General features: G+C 45.2%; 1 protein-coding gene across 3 annotated transcripts; it reads right to left on the bottom strand.

The window, feature by feature from the left end:
* Positions 1–5,499: 5,499 nt before the first annotated feature.
* TMEM218 (transmembrane protein 218) lies at positions 5,500–19,797 on the bottom strand. Of its 3 annotated transcripts, none has more exons than XM_035715760.2 (4): positions 19,697–19,797; positions 10,837–10,946; positions 9,905–10,007; positions 5,500–6,234 (listed from the first exon to the last, which is right to left on the bottom strand). In XM_035715760.2, exons 2-4 carry the CDS (start codon positions 10,944–10,946, stop codon positions 6,100–6,102), a joined length of 348 nt encoding a protein of 115 aa, XP_035571653.2. In that variant the 5' UTR covers positions 19,697–19,797; the 3' UTR covers positions 5,500–6,099. The 3 variants fall into 3 exon arrangements, with proteins under 3 accessions (XP_035571653.2, XP_048965757.1, XP_048965756.1); XM_049109800.1 differs by lacking the exon at positions 19,697–19,797 and adding an exon at positions 19,059–19,563; XM_049109799.1 differs by lacking the exon at positions 19,697–19,797 and adding an exon at positions 19,024–19,557.
* Between the last annotated feature and the right edge of the window lie 3 nt (positions 19,798–19,800).

Raw genomic sequence — 19,800 nt, 5'->3', positions numbered from 1 at the left:
AAGGGAGAATGAATGGACCGGGCAGGCAGTGTGATGGGGGAGGGGGGTGCCTGGAAGAGGGAGGACGTTAAAAGGAAGGCTGAGCAAGCCCCTACAGTGCAGCATGGGGACCCGAAAAGCAGCAGGATGTGCCCGGCCTGGCTAGGGGGCCGGGGGTAAGCCTGGCATGGGGGGTCAGCCCCAGGTCCCAGAATCAAGGCCTCGGGCCGCAGGTGGGAGTTTGGGGGAAAGAGAGAAGGTGGAAGAGCCCCAGCCCTACCGTCTGCCCCTCCGCACTGGTCTCTCAGGTCCCGGGTTCCCTGCCCACCTCAGCTCTGGGCACTGACTGTTCCCCGGAAGCCTGCTACCTGCCTTCTCTCCGGGCCTCAGCGCTCACTTGGGGCTAATGCAGGAGCATTACGTTAATTAGTTATTCATTTAATTTAACTTCACATTTGGTCTCAATTAAGCTTAAAGTGTTCTTCCTTATAGATGTTACAATAGCACTTGTAATTAAAAAGCAATAACTCTTTGCATTTCTCCTTTAGAGAGCCATTGGGAGGCTGGGGTGGTGTGCGGTTGCCGTGGGGGGGCAGGGAGGCAAGAAGTAATGAGAAGAAAGGGAACCCTTGGCACTCTGAGGCTTTTGGCAGGACTGAGGTTGGGGGAAGGAGACTCAACACATCATGGGGGTGGGGTGGGGGCCCTGGGGACCGGAGGGTGCTCCTGGAGATAAAGGGGCAGGCCCTGGATATAAAGCAGCAAGGTGGGCAGAGAACGGAAGGTGGAGGGTGGGAGGAATCAAACCTTAGGCATGGGGGGTGGGCCATATAGTCTCCAGTAGGCAGAACAGCACCCGCCCCCACCCCCTGCAAGATGTCCACATCCTAATTCTCAGGACCCATGAATATGTTAACTGCAGATGGGACTAGGACCGTGAGATGAGGAGGCCATCCTGGGTTCTCAGGGTGGGCCCACTGTGATCACGAGGCTCCTTATAAGCCACAGGGGGAGGCAAGAGTGTTCGTTGTCAGGTTAGAAGATGGGGCTCTGAGGACAGAAGGGGACGCTGGCCGAGGAATGTGCAGCTTCTAGAAACTAGAAAGGGAAAGGAAATGGGATTCCCCTCCAGATCCTCCCAAAGCTTTATATGAGCCTCGTGAAACCTACTTCAGACTTCTGACCTCCAAAACTGTAAGATAGGAAACCTGTACTGTTCTAAGCCACTAAGTTGCGGTACTTTGTACTACAGCAATAGGATGTTATTACCTGTTCCCCAGTGTAAAGCTGGGGCGATATCCATTTGGAGACAGACAAGCCAAAGAAACCCCCAAAGAGGGCAGCCCCAGTGTTGCAGCGTTTGAGCGCCGCCTGCAGCCCAGGGCGTGATCCTGGAGACCCTGGATCGAGTCCCACGTCGGGCTCCCTGCATGGAGCCTGCTTCTCCCTCTGCCTGTGTCTCTGCCTCTCTCTCTCTCTCTGTGACTGTATGAATAAATATATAAAATCTTTAAAAAAAAAAAAAAAGGATACCCCCAAAGATGAAAAGAAAAAAGGTGGCGGGGCTGTCTATGGAGCATCTGGGACCAGCGTAAATACCAGCTGTGTAACCACCCGAGTTCTCTGAAGGCTGGACCGTGCCACATGCGCATCCTGTACTGTACCCAACACAATGGGAGGAAAACCAGAAAAAGAAACTTTCTCATTCTGTTTGTGGTGTTGGGTCCTGATTTTTATCCCTGCTGTCATTTCTTAGGTCCCAGGAAACTGAGACAAGAGGGTGTGTGTTGGGAGCTGGAAACTTTTTTTCCCTTGAGTAAACGGCAACCACCAACAATGGTCTGCTAGAAACCGAGATCAAGAAACAAAAACCTGCTTGGTTTGTAGCTTCGATTCTTCCACTGGCACCTCTGAAAACCAACCCAAGTATCCAACATTCCAGGTGGACAGCATTTAAGAGAGGGAGGGACGTCTATGTATGTCCTGGAAAACTCAACCTATGGGCTGCTCCACTGTCTCTCAGCCCGTGAGGAGCCAAAGTCCAACAGGCAAAGGCCCACCAAAAACACAAGGTGGATGAGTGCCGTTCTCAGGTCCTGTGTGGCTTTTAACTGCTTTCTCTCTCGGACTCCTGCCCAATCCTCTTTCTGGGTTTTCTGTTAGACTCAGCTGAGCCTTTTTGGTATTTCTGTCAACTAGATTTGCGTTGCTTGACCTTGGTCCCTCATTTTTCTTTCTTTTTATTTTATGGAGCAACATAGTATAATATAAAGTATGTAAAAGATTAGACTGGAGCCAAACCACCTTGACTTCAAACCCTGGCTCCTATTTAACCCTGAGCTGAGTGACCCCACCACTCTGTACCTGGTCCCCATCCAGGACATGGGGATATTAAGAGCACTGACTTCATAAGGGTTGCTTATGAGGATCATTTAATATTTACAAAGCATTTACAGAAATGCTTAGCACGTTTGATAAATATAATAAAAATTGCAATTTCAGCCTGTGAGGAATAGAATATTTCCAAGTATTGGGATGGAAATAGAGATTAAAGATTGAATCCTATGAACTAAAAAAAAATCCCTTCCCAGCCTGAGTTCCTGCACTTCTGTGAGGATGACTCCCACATCTGGAAACTAGTTCCTATGTAACAATAGCCAAATACTTAAAAGTTTAAGCCAAGAAGTTATGATGAAATATTTTTATTCATACTACAGATGCTAATCAGAAATTCTACAATGGAAGTTTTATGTTTTTAAAGACATGGGTTAGGGAAACGATGAGATCAATAGCTATAAAATACTATTAACTAATGTAGAAACGAGTTGTTTGTGAGCAAAAAATGATCTTTATTATTATTTGAGGAGTGAAATGTCAGGAATCCTGATGTCAGGTTTGAGCCCCACTAGTAACCAGGGAAGTTTTAACATCCCTTCCTCTCTTTGCCTGTTTCTCTTCCGTAAAATAATTGCAGCAGGTTTCTGTACGCTTTGAAAAAAAAATCAAAGTAAAATAAAAATGCTTCAGCTGAAGCAACAGTGAGATAGAGTTGACAGAAGAGTTTATGTCTTAGAGAACAGAACAAGAAGTCAAGAAGTGGATTCCCTGATGTTAGAATTAAATGAATGGCAGCACACGTGGTACAAAGCATGGACTATGCATTTCCCAGGACCTGAATGTTGGCACAATAACTTTGATGAATTTTTAGATTAAATAGCAGATACCACATAGCAGCAAAGAATGTTAGCTTTACTTCCATTTGTATAAATGAGAAATTTAAGGAACTTGTCAAAATATTACCTGGTTAAGTGTGTCTGGCAGGCTTGAGGGACTTTGTAAACTATAACACGCAGCGCCACCTAGCGGACTGGACCAATGTCTCCGTCGTGGGGGGTGTGTGGTGTCCTGCTAATTTAGCTTTTGTCAGGATATAATTTTAAGAGGCTATGAAATCACCTGTTTTCCATGTAGAACTAACTGTTGATTTACTCTCCCTCTCCACCTTGTAAACAGTGGGGATCACCAGTCTTTCTGCTACAGGATCCCCTCTGGGTAGGGCACAGCACCACCTGTTCTAAGGCCATGATCAAAGAATTATGAATGGGACACTAAGATGGCCTCTATGCCCTGTCTCCAAGGAAGGTGGTGAGCCCAGGGGGTGCCATATCAGACTCTGTAGGGTGCCCCATGTAGGACTCTCAGTGACATTCATGTTTCAGCTGTCTACTTCTTTTTTTTTTTTTTTTTTTTAATTTTTATTTATTTACGATAGTCACACAGAGAGAGGCAGAGACACAGGCAGAGGGAGAAGCAGGCTCCATGCACCGGGAGTCCGACGTGGGATTCGATCCCGGGTCTCCAGAATCGCGCCCTGGGCCAAAGGCAGGCGCCAAACCACTGCGCCACCCAGGGATCCCTCAGCTGTCTACTTCTTATCTCAACCTGTGGTTGTTTTTTTGTTTTTTAATGGTTGGCCATAACTGCCTAGAGTATGAAGTTAGAGAATAATCTATCAGTCATTTCCTCATGTAGTGAGATCTACAGAAGGCAGGCCAACCTAAGAAACACTTTGTACAAAGTGTATTTTTACCCTTAACACACAAACCTGTCATTTATATCGTGCAAAACACACATACACATGCGAACACACTCACACACATACACACACACATTAGCTAGCCATGGTGTTTTAGTTTCCAACCTTAACACATTTTTTTCCATGTAGTCATCCAAAACTTCATAGCTATTACCCATTGATCTCATAGTTGGACACCTTTGTTGGGGAATAAAAAAGATGGATTCAAGGTCAGAACCTACAAGTTTTCCCAGATTTGCTTTGTTAGCAAGTCTTTCAGGAGGTGACAAATGGCAGCCTGTGCTTGTAGGAGTCCATGCTCCACTTGGGCTGGCTCAATGTTTCTGCATGGAGATTCACAGGTATCTGGAAGCTTCAGTGCAAGTGTCCAGAGAAGAGCACATAGCCTGACTGCCCATTCGCCCCACTTCCTTCTACATGTCTGCATTCTTCTTTCTCCCCTCCAATCTGCTTGGAGAGATGTTTCTCCTTTCTTTTCTTACCTGTAGGCCCTAGGCCAGATGAAGAGATGATTTCCTTTGAATTTTTTTCTGTGACAAAGCCTTATCTGCAAAGATTTTCCAAACTGAGTAAGATAGAGACAGTTCAAGTGCAGAAATAAATACACCTGGCTTTCATCAGTCCATGACTCCCCCAAATCACCTATTCTTTCCTCTTTTAATTTAGAGCTTAGCCTCTGCTGGGGTATCATCTCTACACTGACAATAGGATCCAGGAGGGAAAGTGAAGGGAGACGTGGCCCTGACTTCCTTAAGCTCTCAAAGTTCCACAAAGCTCAGTGTGTATTCTTTTTAGTCTGAAACAGATCCCAGAGCCTGCCACACCTCAGTGTGCATGCTGGTTGTTATATGACACCTGGGCAACTTAGCTCAACTCTTTAAGCCTTAATTTTTTCTGCTTTAAAACCAGATGATAACAAATATATTGTAAAATTTAAATACACTGAATTACAAGGGAACTTGTATACTACTGGCACATAGCTCAGCACATGCTCAAAGTTTTCTTTCCAACTTGTTTTCTGGTTCTTAATTTTAAGCCAGAAGATCCTTCTTCATTTAGTTCTAGGGAGTCAGGAGGTAACTTCCAAAAAGGAACCACCCTAGAGCCCCTCCATTTAATTATAATTTTGGTTGATGTGGGATCTGAGACTGGTATAAAATTGTATCTAATCCTTGGAATGTATGTATATTCCTTACCAGCTTTGGAGAAAAAGCTACAAAGATAAAAAGAAATGATAATAACCCCAAATGGATCCTATGACAATTTAAAAAGGCACTTGAAAGCCACCAAATGCTAAAAGAGAAAGAATCCGGAGATTTATAGCAGCAAGACAAGCAACCAACATTTCCATATCTTCTTCTAATACCCAAGCAACTCTCAAATAGAGAATATAGATTGAGAAAGCTGTGGCCAAGACTCTGAAGTGAAAGTCGGTCCTCTGATTGTTTATTGCTTTACTAGAGCAGAGGGAAGTGACACCCATTGTCTGTACATATTCTGTGGCACCATATGCAAACTGGTCAACAACCAGTACCTGGGTAACTCTTCCAACTCATCCCATTAAAATAATCTTTTGAACTTTGAGTGCCTTTCCTTCCCAAATGATCCCACCCTTTTAACAAAGAATCTTGTGTATTCTCAAAAGGACAAGAGTCTTCAGTCTACTGGACAGAAGAAACCAAAGTGTTCCTTTTCCCAAAATCCATTTACTGATGTCTTGATTGAAAATCTACTGGAAGCAGGTCACTGTTACCATTACCTTTTCAAAACATATTGAAAACCTGAGGAACAGGTGCTAAGACCACACTATCCCTCTGAAGATGGTGAGAATCATCTCGGCAGGGCCAATTTTGCAACCCCATTTCTGGAAGCCAGGACTCAAGGGATTTGTCTTAGTCATGAATGGATATTTCTCCAATCTTAAGGCATGAAGGCTGTCAAAATAAGGTTCCGAAGAGTACCTTTCTGCTCATCAGTGACCTCAGAAGTGAAGGACAGAATGGTTTGGTCTTCCTGAGTAGTGCTCAGTAGGACCGCAGCGGTTTGGCATAGATTGGCTCCAGGATATGATGAATGAGAACCAAAAACAGGCCTCCAAGGAAGACAGCAGTGAGGAAAGCCAGCAGGACATAGCGGCCAATGAAAAAGGAATCCACAATCTGTAGAAGGAAACATCAAAAATGAAATTACTATCACTTCAGCACCCTGCTTGTGCTCATCTGAAATCTTTGATGAGTGGGCCCAAAGTCCATTTCTATTTGTGACTTCCAGTAACATCCTGCTCTGAATCTCCTCTGTAAATGACTAAGAAAGAACCTTAACACCCTGAGCTGGAAATATGAGATAAAGATAAGATTAATGAAGGACAGGGAAAAAAAATGGCTCAATTTAGAAGGAGGCTCATAAACACTGCAAAGACCTTGGATGAGCTCTTTTATGTTCTGAAATCAGTTATCTGAAAGAGTTCATGAGAAACTTGCTTGCTTGGTCTTAGAAAAGCTCATTTTTGATGTTAACTTTTCTATTATGAATATTTTACTTTTTAAAAAGATTTTATTTATTTATTCATGAGAGACACATAGAGAGAGGCAGAAACATCACCAGAGGGAGAAGTAGGCTCACTGCGGGGAGCCCGATGCAGGACTCAATCCTGGGACCTCAGGATCATGCCCTGAGCTAAAGGCAGATGCTCAACCACTGAGCCACCCAGACGTCCCTATTATGGAGAATTTTAAACATATAAAAATATAACAGCGTAATAACCCCCATATATGCAAGATCAAGCCCCCAAATCATGAACCCATTCATTGCTGATTCAGGAGAGTTCATTTTCAAAATGGAAAAGTGATTCTTTAAAACTTTCATCAGAAGGGTCCTGAACCCTGACATTCATAATCCAGTGCTCCAAGGCTTAGGTTAAATGACCATTTGACTGAGGCACTGAAATGTTGAAAGGATAGATAACGTGCCCCAAATCATACAGTTGGGTGCCTGCACTCATACTTGAGGCTCCAATGCTGTTGGTCTTTGCGGACCAAACCTATACTTAGAGTTGGCTCTGCCCACCTGCCTACTGTCTGCTGCCAGAGCTCTACTCTTCCCAGATCCAATGAGTGGTGCTTAAATCAGGGCAGGAAAAAGCAATTTAATCTATGAACCTAATGGAACTGGAACATGAACCAAGTGACAGGATGACTTCACAGCTTCAAAAGGGAAGGGACTCCAAAATACCTGAAAGGCAGTTATGGTAGACAGAACTATGGCCCCCAAATGCCCATATCCTAATCTCCAGAAATAGTGAATACATTAGATTACATGGCAAAAGAGAAATAGGGTTGTAAATGGAATTAAGGTTGCTAATAGGCTGACTTTAAAATAGGGAGATTAGCCTGGATTATCCAATCCAGGTGGGCCCAGCATAATCACAAGGGTCCTTACACATGGCAGAGGGAGGTGGAAGAAAAGGTCAAAGAAAGAGATGTAAAGATGCAGGTAGAGTCAGCGAGATGTTTGCTGGCTCTGAAGATGGAGCAAGGGAGCCACTAGCCAAGGGCTGCCTCTAGAAGCTGGGAAAACAAACAAATTCTTCCCCAGAACCTCTAGGAAGGCATTCAGCCCTGCCAACCCCTGACTTTAGCCCGGTGAGACTGCGTTTGGACTTCTAACATACAGAACTGTGAGATAAGACGTCTGTGTTGTAAGCCATAGAGCGGTGGTGATTTGTTACAGCAGCAACAGGAAGCTAATACAGTGGCGATGTCCAGACTACCTGTCAAGTCCTAGCACTGCTCTGATCGCCGAGATCCAAAGATACCAAGAAGGAAAGGGCTGCTCCAGAGATTACCCCAACAGCAAACTTACAACAAAGGTCAGTTTGATAAAACAGCTTTAACATAACTTTGACCTTGGCTCCTGTACCGAACAAGTCTCTCGCGGGCTACATGTTTGCTCGTTTGACACGTTTCACTTTTTAATTAGCCAATTAGCAGGCCTTGGGTGCAGAAGGCCCAGGTCATGTATTATTGATACAGTATTGAGCCAGGCTGCTGCAGGGGCCAGTTCTCAAAGCCTGAAAATGAAAACACCAGTTCTGTTGGCCATGCTGACAGACATATTTTGCTCAAACATCCTTCTCTCCTGGGTCTGTAACTCCTATGACGGAGGATAGAGGGATTGAATTCAAAACAGTATTTTTGGTTCTGCGCCCTTTTTCCAATATTCACGTCTACAGCGGCCCAGAAATATGGCCCTTCATACTCTCTCCCTCTCAGGGAAACAGAGGCGGGAGTCTCTTTCTGGCTCCCACACTTGGTACTTGCACCTTGACAGAGCAGTTTTCAAATGTTGAGAAAAACACCCGCTATGTGTGGAAATGATTCCTTAAATCTGTGTGGTATTATGTGCCATGGACTTTTCAGAACAAATGTCCTCTCTTTTGCCACAATCAGTCCTAGATAGGGTTAGAAACGTGCGCCAATTTTAGTTCAGAACTTGGATAATTTTGTGTACTGTGGTCTAGTGTCGACAACTCACCCACAAACCCCCCAGTTTCTGTCGAGTCCCCAACAATGAAGATTTTGCAGACAGACCTCAGCTTGAATCCTTGTTCTGCCTCTTCCTATATATGTATGACCTTGGGCAAGTTACTTTAGCCTCTTAGAGCCTCAGTGTCCTTACCTATAAAATGGGAATAGCACTATTTCATACTAGTTAGAGTTGTCTTAAGGTTTAAGTGAGATATGCTGAGATATGCAAACAAGGTGCCTAGCACACAACGTCACACACAGTAATCCCTTAAAAAATGTTAGATGAGGCGCCTGGGTGGCTCAGTCGGTGGAGCGTCCTCTTGATTTCAGCCCAGGTCATGATCTCAGGATCCTGGGATCGAGCGCTGTGTTGGGCTTTGCATTCAGCCAGGAACCTGCTTAAGGTTCTCTCTCTGCCTCTCCCCCTGTCTCCCTCTCTTAAAAAAAGAAAAGCGTGAGCTAATGTCATCATTATTACTTTAAAAATGAAAATGGGAGGTTGAGAGGAAAGAAGCTGCTAGAATGAGTGATGGGAAATAAGTGAATACCATTATCAAGATCTTAGGGTAAAGCCAGAGTCCCAGTCAGGAATGGGACTGGGGTCTCCAGAAGGATTGTGAGTGAAGTGGTAACAATCCCTCTAGAGAGGTGGGTGAGTGAAGGATGGGGTTCCAGGAATGAGTGGCAGCCCATCCCCCCAGACAGCCATTGGTACTGAATTCAGCTGTCTCTACAACTTCTGCTTTTCACAGAAATGCTCTTTCCCCACCAATCTTCTTTATGGAGAGTACTCTCTTAAAAGCATGCGTGGAGTAATTGAAACACACGGGGATGGACAAGCTTGCCGCTCAGCACCCTGAGGGCATCGTATGCTTTGGCAGGGATCTAGGTTTCTGAGCCCCGACTACCAGGATGGGGACACTTGTATTTCAGGGCCAGGTGCTGTTCCTGTTCCTAAGTCATTTCCTCTTCTCCAGCCCCACTGTGTCAAGTGGTTTTTGGACGCACTGCTCATTCAGCTTGATGCTCAGTGGGGACGCACTCGAATCAGGCATCTGACTGCCCCGTGGTGTTGCATTTGGGAATCAGTGTGAGAGTCTCATCCTGGGTGAAAGGACTGGGCAATGTAAAACTTCCCCTGGGCTTTCCCCACCCGTGTGTTAACTTTATGCTTCCTACACATTTCAGCTGACCTGACGACCTGAGACCTGATGTAGGGGAGCACCTCGGAGCAGGATAGCGGTCTAGACCAAGAGAGAGAAGAGTCATGACTCAGGAGGCAAAATTAAGCCAATGGTTTTACCTTCATTTCAACCTCTGGGGCTGGGACTTCGCTGGCTCGAGGGAAGAGCAGCAGAACTGCTGTGATGATCAGAGCGCCGAGGAACACAAAAATGATAGAGAACCTGGGGTCAAAAGACAGAACGTCACGAGCCTGGTTTACAGATTCCTCTCTAATCAGTTAGGTCTGGACTGGCTCTTCCCTGGAGCCAATATTCTAAGTTCTAGTCTCTTAGGGCACAGAGTCCTGCCCACACTGTCCAGTGAATTAGAAATACTCTCCCCTTCTTCCTAGATGGGTCCCCAACTGGATGCCTTCCTATTGATTCCTGGTGATTCGAGATTCCTAAGAATGGGAATTAGTACTTTTTATTTTGCCTCTGTGCATTCATATCATGAAAAATCAGAGCAGCCCTTCCCTCTTCTCAACTTCTCTGTTTGTCTTTAGACTGGAATACTCTGGTAGATCATGTAGCTCGCTGCTTTGTGTGGACACTGTCTGGCCAGAGCGCGACTCTGCAGGATGCTCAGGGTCAGTGTTCTGAGCCCAGTCCCCAAGAGAGAGCCAAGCCATCGGCACTTCTGCTGTGTCCCCAGGCCCAGGTTAGGGCCTTAGGGACAGATGGAGCATGTGCTCTCTTAAGTCTGAACAATTAAGAAAGACACACACATACACCTCCGAGAAATTCAGCAGGCAGAGAATGCGGATTTCCTTTTTGTCCCATCTCCTCCACAGTGAGAGCTGGAAAATAAACCACTTCCCTTCTCCTCTCACCTCCGCTTCAGAGCATAAATAACACCGTCAGTGCTTATGATAACAGGTTAAAATGCAACTCATTCAAACTGCCAGTAATTACAAAAATGATCTTCTGGATTCTAAATGTTTAATGAGCATCAGCGATTTCGCTTCTAATTGCTTTTACCTTGGACTCCCAGCTGGAGAGAATGCCTTACCTGGCTATCCCCGAGGCTCTGGATAACAGCACACACAGCAGCAGCACTAGCACCCAGAGCAGGGCTAAGATGAACACGCCGGCCCCCACCCCGAGCACGGTGCCAGCCATCTGTGGGGGAAACGAAGCATGAGCACCGTGCCCCACTCGGCCCTGGAGCCACCCGGGTACCACGTGCCATGCGCCACCCTCCCTGCACTGGTGCTACCTATCTTCAGCCCTCTCCTGGCTTGTGCGAGGGCAGTCAGACAGGTGCAAATCCAAATACAGAATGTCCGAATTCAGTATGATGAACTTTTTTTTTTTTTTTTTAAAGATTTTATCTGGGCAGCCCTGGTGGCGCAGTGGTTTGGCGCTGCCTGCAGCCTGGGGTGTGATCCTGGAGACCCCGATCGAGTCCCACGTCGGGCTCCCTGCATGGAGCCTGCTTCTCCCTCTGCCTGTGTCTCTCTGCCTCTCTCTCCCTGTGTCTCTCATGAATAAATGGATAAAATCTTTTTTTTTTTAAAGATTTTATTTATTTATTCATAGACACAGAGAGAGGCAGAGACACAGGCAGAGGGAGAAGCAGGCTCCATGCAGGGAGCCCGACGTGGGACTCGATACCAGGTCTCCAGGATCACACCCCGGGCTGAAGGCCGATGCCTAACCACGGAGCCACCCAGGCGTCCCAGTCTGATGAACTTCTGATTAGAATTATATACAGGTCTTTGGGAAAATTCAGTCTCTTAATAGGAATTAGAAATTTAAAACGCAAAGCCTTTGTTTTAGGTGAGGATGGAGAGGTTGCTTTCTGCTCTGTGTGGCTCACTTCAGATCTGGTATCTGAATTCTGGTTTGGCTTCTCTGATGCAGCAGCAAGCTGAATGCTCTCCTATAAACACTACCGGCTGGGGGCGGGAGGTGGCTGTGAAGGCACCAGGGCCCAAGCACAGGGAGCCCATGTGGAGGCTGAAGCTCTCAGGTGTGCTAAGTCTGAGTCTGAGGTGTGAGCTTTAACTCCCCAGACAATCACAGGACAGATATGTCCCCACTCTACTGTTGAGTTTTTCTTCATGAAAAGGAAGCAAACCCCTAAATGCTTGAAGAAGATGAGAACGATGGAAGAAAAAAAGGAACCATCACTGTATTTACAAACATATTTCATTTACTCATGCAACAGACTTCTGAGGTAGGTCTTATTACAGTTGGGTTACAGAAGACATAACTGAGCTGTAATGTGAAGGGATATGTATTAGCAAACTGCTGGCTTATGATAGAGTGGTGTCCTCTCACAGTTCTGGAGGCCAGAAGTCTGAAATCAAGGTGCCAGCCAGGCTGAGCTTCCTCCAAAGGCTCTAGGGGAGAATGCTTCCTGGATTCTTCTAGAGTCTTGAGTGCCGGGCATTGCTTGGCTTGTGGCTGCATGGCTCCATCTTCCCATGGCCTTCTCCTTTGTATCCCTGTCTCTTCCTCTTCTGTCTCTTATGAGGACAATTGTGGTGCATTTAGGCTCCACCCAAAGAATCTGGTTTGATCTCTTCTCAAGATCCTCAATTATGCCTTGCAAAGACCCTTCTTCCACATAAGGTCACATTCACAGGTTCTGGGGATTAGGATGTGGGCACAATCTTTGTGACCCACTCCAATGATTCTAGAGCAGTCCCTCCCCTTGATTTTCCCCTTCAGTATCAGAGACAAATCTCAAGCAAATAAATTCCTCCTCAGTCAATGGTTTTCTTTACCCTGATGGCTTAAATACCACAAAAATTATCATCTATGAGAAGCTCTGTTATAAAGCCATTGGAAAGATCGGAAAGGAAGCCCTAGGAATAAACTGACAAACAAACATTTATTCGATCAACATCTATTACGTGCCACAAGGGAGTCACAAGGGTCAGAAGGGTAAACTAGATGTATCTTCTGACAGAAGCTGCAGGCCCGCTGGAGAACGCTGTCATGGGAACAATTATCCACACCACACTCTGATAAGCAGACAAAGTACAGTGGGAACTGAGGAAGTGCGAAGGGAGAAGGCTTCACCCAGGTGACCTCGCACAGGCCCATTTGGGAAAGAATCAGTGTGGCAGGATGACAGGCAGGGGTGGGATGAGCTGAGAGAGGAGTGGTGGCAGATGAGGCTGGGCTCTCACTTGCCTCTCTCACCTAACTTGGGTGCATCCCCCCCTCTTAGAGCACACGGTATCACCTCAGTAACCCTAAACTGTCAAGTGTTTCCCACTTCTGGGTCCTTGTATTTGCTGTTTCCACTGCCTGGATTTAACCCCCAACCCCCAACGAACCTTCCACTATTTACAGGGCTGGCTTCTCATCTGTCTGATCTCAGCCTTAAATGTAACCTCCTCAGAAAGGTCTTCCCTCATGGCTCTTGCTAAACTAACACCTTGAACAATTACTCTCCATCACTCCTTATTTCCTTCAGGATACATTTCACAAACTGTAGTGTACATTTTTACTTACTATTTACAGGTTTACTTTCCATGTCTCCAACTAGTATAGTAAAGTCCACTAGGACAGAGACTTTAAATCTTGCTCACCACAGTATCCCCAGTTCTTACCACAGATTTTATAAGCAAGAAATATTTGTTGGATGAATAAATGAAGCAGTGCTAACAAGTCCACAGAAATCAAGTGAAGGTGTGATAGGATCATTTTTAGCTTTAGAAAGATGACTGTAACTTCTGGTCAATACACTGGACAGACCTACCAAGGGAAGTACCTCATACAACAGTGAACACTTGCTTAATAAAACTGAGCAAAAGGAATTCAATACATGGCGGAGCTCGGAAGCAATAAAGGAAAATCCTGAAGCTATAAATGAAAGCGTAATTCAAAATCTGAGTGGTAAGCAGGAGCTGAGCTTTGCAGGGATACCAAAACCAGCTGCAGACTCTGGAGCAGCCCCCTCTTGGACAGGTGAAGTATCAGACCCACAATACAGAGAACTGGAACTGAGAACGAGGCATAAAGATAAGCCCTGAAAGGACTCATCTGTGTTTGAAATAGGGATGAAAACATTTGCTGCTGACTTTGTTGGAGGAAAGCTGGCAAGTACCTCAGGCCATGAGTGAAAAAAGAATAAACCAAGAGAAATGTGAATCCCAACCCAACACCACATGTGGATGTGGGGTTCAAATCATACTATCAAAGTGGTATGGGAATCTCGAGAAGTAAGATTAACATAAAACCAGTCTAAAAGTGAGAAACCCATAAATGCCCAGCAGTGATAACTGAAACCACTCTGTAAGGATGCCACGCAATCGGCACACAAGGCTCCTAGTAGAGTGGGTATAAAATAAAGATGTTTTCAGATGTACAAAGACTGAAATGGAGTTCACATATGCTTGGGCAAGAATGAAAATGAACCAAGAAAGAAGGCATGGATGGGAGGAGGAATGGTAAGAAAAATACTGGGAAATACTGATAATAAAGATTTCTGTAATGATAAGGACAAATTGAGGAGTTAAAAACAAGGAAGAACAATAGCGACATATTTATGGATATGTCTCTTCAGGCAAGGGAACCAAAGCAAAAATAAACTATTGAGACTACACCAAAATAAAAAGCTTTCACACAACAAAGGAAACCATCAATAACACAAGGCAACCTAGTGAATGAGAGAAGATATTTGCAAATAATATATCCCATAAGGGGTTAATACCCAAAACACATAAAGAAATTCTACAATTGGACACCAAAAAACCCAAAAAAACCCCAACAACAATCTGATGAAAAAATGGGCAGAAGACCTGAATAAACATTTTTCCAAAGAAGGCATACAGATGGCCAACAGACACTTGAAAAGATACTCAACATCACTCATCATCAGGGAAATGCAAATCAAAACCACAATGAGATATTACATTATACGAATCAGAATGGCTAGACAATAAAAAGAAATTACAAGTGTTAGTGAGGATGTAAAGAAAAAGGAACCCTTATACACTATTGGTGTAACATACATTGGTACAACCACTTGGAAAACAGTATGGAGGTTCTTCAAAAAGTTAATGATAGAAATACCATATGATTCAGTAATTCCACTCCTGGGAATTTACCTAAAGAAAATGGAAACACTAATTTGAAAAGATATGCAGCCCTATGTTTATTGCAGCATTATTTACACTAGCCATGATATAGAAGCAACGTAATAGTGCGTCAATAGAAGAATGGATAAAGAAGATCTGGTATGTACACACACATGTACACACATGAGCCGAAACCAAGAGTTGGATGCTCAACGGACTGAGCCACTCAGGTACCCCCAAAGGTTTTTTTTTTTTAAGTAGAGAAATAAACTACATTCCTGGATGGGATGGTTCAATATTAAAAGATCTCAGTATCGGGATCCCTGGGTGGCGCAGCGGTTTGGCGCCTGCCTTTGGCCCAGGGCGCGATCCTGGAGGCCCGGGATCGAATCCCACATCGGGCTCCCGGTGCATGGAGCCTGCTTCTCCCTCTGCCTGTGTCTCTGCCTCTCTCTCTCTCTCTCTCTGTGACTGTCATAAATAAAAAAAATAAAAATAAAAAAAAAATAAATAAAAGATCTCAGTATCAATTCAATGCAATTCTAACCAAAATCTCAAAATAAATTTTTATGGAACTCATGGAACTTGAAAACAGATCCTAAATTCATATGGAAGAGCAAAAGCCCAAGAATAGCGAAAACAATTTTGAGAACTAGGATGGAGACTTGCCTTTCTTGTTACCAACTGCCGCAAGACACATTATAAAACCAAGGTAATTAAAACAGTGTGATATGGCATAAAGACACATGGATCAGTGGGATAAAATAGAGAACCCAGAAACAGATCCATGCATTTATGAGAACTTTGTATAGGACGGAGCTGGTTCTGATTCAGCAGGTAAAGGATTTCGTAGATGGTGTTGGGACAAATGATCATCCAATCAGAAAACTAATACTCGACCTCTACTTTATGTCATATACAAGCCAATTTTATATGGAAAGTAATTCATAATAAAACAGCATATGTTTAAATATACAAATGTTCAGGCTGACTACACTAGAATACGTAATGAAGTACAGCAGTCAGATGCTTGCACCTAAACTTAGAATCACCATGAACGCAAAAGCTACAAATGCAGGCTCATGCAGGTGTGTTGTATGGCAACTCAAATACCACGAGCTGGGCTGCCTTCAGTTATGTGATTTTCTCAAGTGATGAACAACTCTTGTTAAAGTTCCAAAACACAAGTAAGTATAATTTTCCCTTGATTTACATTTGAGTTGCATTCCTGGAAATTTTACTATATCAAACTATGCCAAAAAATACATTATGTTTATATGAAAAATGGAGTTAGGTTCTAGGCTCAGATTACAAATAAGTATCCTGTGGGACACTTGAAAATTGTACAGGATGCAGGACAATTCACTGCAGAACCTCTAGCATCCGTAGCCCTGCTCTGAAAACCCCAGTAGTGCCTTCAAATCACAATAATAACCAAATGTGCTCTTACAAATTCCAAAATGACCAACAGGGCAGTACCATCCCCTTGGAGAACCACTGTTCTAGAAAAACTCCTACATAAAGAGACATCTATAAGGATGTTCACTGCAGTTTTTTTCATAATAGCAAAACATCTGAAAAAACCTAAGTGTCCATGAATAAGAGAATGGATACAGTATTATATACTCGTAATGAACACTTAAAATGAATGAATTTGGTTACCTGTATTGATAAGAATGTTATCTCAGAGACAATGTTGAGTGATAAAGGCAAATTATAAATTGAAGCCCACAGTATGATATTAGTTGTGTTTTTAATATTAGAGAAGTAATATATAGGGGCACCTGGGTGGCACAGTTGGTTGTTTTCAACTCTTGGTTTCAGCTCAGGTCATGATCTCAGGGTCAGGAGATGAACTTCTTAAGGCTCAACCTCAGCGTGGAGTTGGCTTCAGTTTCTCTCTTCCTCTCCCTCTGCCCACCCCGTGCCCCACCACCCCACACACTCTCACAGTCTCTCTCTCTCTCTCTAAAATAAGTAAGCAGATCTTTAAAAAGTAATATATATCATTTATGATGTACATGTATACTGTACAAATATAAATACATGGGCACAAATGATGTACAACAGTCTCAAGAGTGTTTGCCTATGGGGAGGGAGGAATGGCAAATGGGGCCAGAAAAGAGAACAAGAGGGATCTGAAATAAATCTGTGATGTTTTATTTAAAAGAAAAAAACTTAAGCAGATGTGCCAAACTGTTAATGTTTCTTAATCTCGTTAGTAGGGCATAGGTATCTGTTATACTACCCAGTGTAATATTCTCTATTTATGAAATTCTTCAGAGAACTCTTAATTTTTAAAGAGGTAGCTGGTGGCTCAGTGCATATGAATTAAGATCAGAGACCAGACTGGTGACCAGTAGGGGACTTTCTGGATAAGGGATGTTGAGGGTCTAGACTCCTGTAACTGTGGAAATGGAAAGGAGTCAAGGGAAAAGGTGTTAGAGATGACTCAGGTTTCCTGCTTCATTGACTGAGCTGATGGTACTACCCTAACAAGATAACTAGTTAATTGCTGATGTTTTGTATAAACTGTAAAAATTACTTGTAAAACTTGGACCAACTCTAACGCCTAGAATACTGGGCAAGTGGTAACTGCAGTTGGTACCATCAGAAACAAGCTCTTCAATCCCCATGGAAGTTTAAAGGTTCATGAGCCATTGGGGTCCATATATGGCATGGCTTTAAAGTAATGAGATAAATATCCCCAACCTCTTATAAGAATGCGGTTCATCACTTTATAACCAAACTGTACATTTTCTGACTAAGCATGGACAGGAAAGCCTAGATGTAGTATAGAGCACTATTGTGGGATAGAAGTGAACATCCAGTCATCTTATTTCGTTTATTCAGTGTGGGGAATACTTGTGATTATTTCCCATACTGGAATAGCTTAATTATTGAGTAAAATACAATTAAAAAAATTAAAATAGTGTTTTGGATTCATGTCCAGGGCTTTTTTTTAAAAAAAAGATTTTATTTATTTATTCATGAGAGACACAGAGAAAGAGGCAGAGGGAGAAGCAGGCTCCCTGCAGGGAGCCAGATTCAGGAATCGATCCCAAGACCCCAACATCACACCTGAGCCGAAGGCAGATGCTCAACCATTGAGCCATTCAGGTATCCCCATGTCCTCGGCTTTTTTAAACCTTCTTTGAGAACAGATGGTTTAGCCAACCTGGTTTCCAGCATAAGTCCATTTACTTGGGACACCTGGGTGGCTCATCAGTTGAGCATCTGCCTTCAGCCCAGGGCGTGATCCCGGGGTCCTGGGATCGAGTCCCACTGCACCCCCAGCCTAACAGACCTAATACACCGCTGGCCCTGGCTGTGGATCCCGTGTGAGAATACCAATGGCCATCCAAGGATAACTTACTGTCCAGCACAAATGTGCATTCCACGGAGGCTAAGTTGGGCCTAGTGCCCTGTGGGAGGTAGATATCTCACCCATTCCCGCACTTTCACAAGCTCCAGCCCGGGAAGGCAGCAGAGAACGGGGATTCCAGGAGTCACTGGCCTTTCTTGAGGATTCACTTTCATTTATAGCTGTCCCAAACATTCAAATATAATGGGCTGAGCGGGGGGGGGGGGGGGGGGGGGATCACACATTTATTTTTCTACATTATTTATTATTTTTCTACATTCAATCCGGTTTGAATTTTAATGTATTAGGATAATGCTTCTACCTTTGTTAATGAAGTAAAATGCAAGGCTGGGGAGGAAAAAAATCCATGGCGGCGCTACCTAAATGCCTTCGATGTGGCATCATCTCTTAGGGCAGTCTGAGAAAACGGGGACGGGGGGTCGAGGCCGGGGCTCCCAGTGCCCCCCCGGGGCAGTGCAGACAGCACCGGCGGCTCGCGGGGCAGCGGCACCCCCGGACCTGGGGTCTGCGGGTCTGGCGTCGCCCCCGGTCTCATCTTCAGGGTGTGCGCCCGGCTACCTCCCGGCAGGCGGACAGACGAATGTATCTGAATCACGCACCGACATTTCGCTTTCTCAGCAGCACGAGGAAGCGAGCATCCCCGCTTCCCCCGCCCCCGGCCTTGGGTCCAGATCTGCGGCGAGCCGTGCGCCCACGCCCTCCTGCAGCCTCCTCCACCCCAGCCTCCCCCAGGCTGCCTCCGCAGCCGCCCCCACTTTCCTCGCCTCCCCCTCACCTGGCTCTCCCGCTCCCACCAGGTGTCCTACTCACACCTCAAGGTCCGGCCGAGTCCAGCCCCAGGGGCTTCGGTCTCCTTCCGACGAATCACAAGTGGGCTTTCATCCAGGCGCTTCCAGATTCGCTAATCAGCGCGGCTCTTTCAACACCCAGCTTCCTTCGTATTTGCTTACGGCCGCAGCGCCTCCAGGCAACGCCGAGCGTGGCGGGTAGGCGCGTCGCTCTCCGTTGCTCCCTCCGATTGGTCGATGCTGGTGTCAATCACACCGTCTCTTAGGTAACCCGCAGAACCATTGGTCAGTCTGGCGCGGGGGCGGGTTGTTAGGCGGGAGGGAGTCTGTTCTCCCGGCCTCCCTCGCTGTTACTATGGAGACGGTACAGCCGGCGGTAGAGCCCGGGAAGGCAACCTCTTCCCCTCACCTCGAAGCCTGGAGATTTGTACCGCAGTCTGGACGTTACTGTCTGCTTCGGAGTCTGATGGGCGTCTCTGTTCCCGATCCGGTGGTTTGGGTGGGCGGCGGGACTCTGGGGGCAAGTCCCATTAGGCCTCGGAGAGGTGGGGTCAGGCCCAGTCATTAAGGGTCCCTAACCCCCCACCCCACCCCCCACCCCGGAAGGAGCCGAGGCCGAAGCACAAGTTGCAACAGCATCATATTTTCATTTATCCTTACCTGGCCTTATTTTATTTGGAGTTATTCTTCGGTTAGCTTTAGGAAGTAGACCATGGCCAGGATAATTCTGCTCAAGGGCCGGACCGAGGAAGCGAGGCCAGGGT

Source organism: Canis lupus, chromosome 5 (assembly GCF_003254725.2).
Source record: "Canis lupus dingo isolate Sandy chromosome 5, ASM325472v2, whole genome shotgun sequence".
In the NCBI taxonomy this organism is placed as follows: domain Eukaryota; kingdom Metazoa; phylum Chordata; class Mammalia; order Carnivora; family Canidae; genus Canis; species Canis lupus.
Note: the sequence above shows the minus strand (reverse complement) of the source record. Positions and strands in the feature narration are given on the sequence as shown.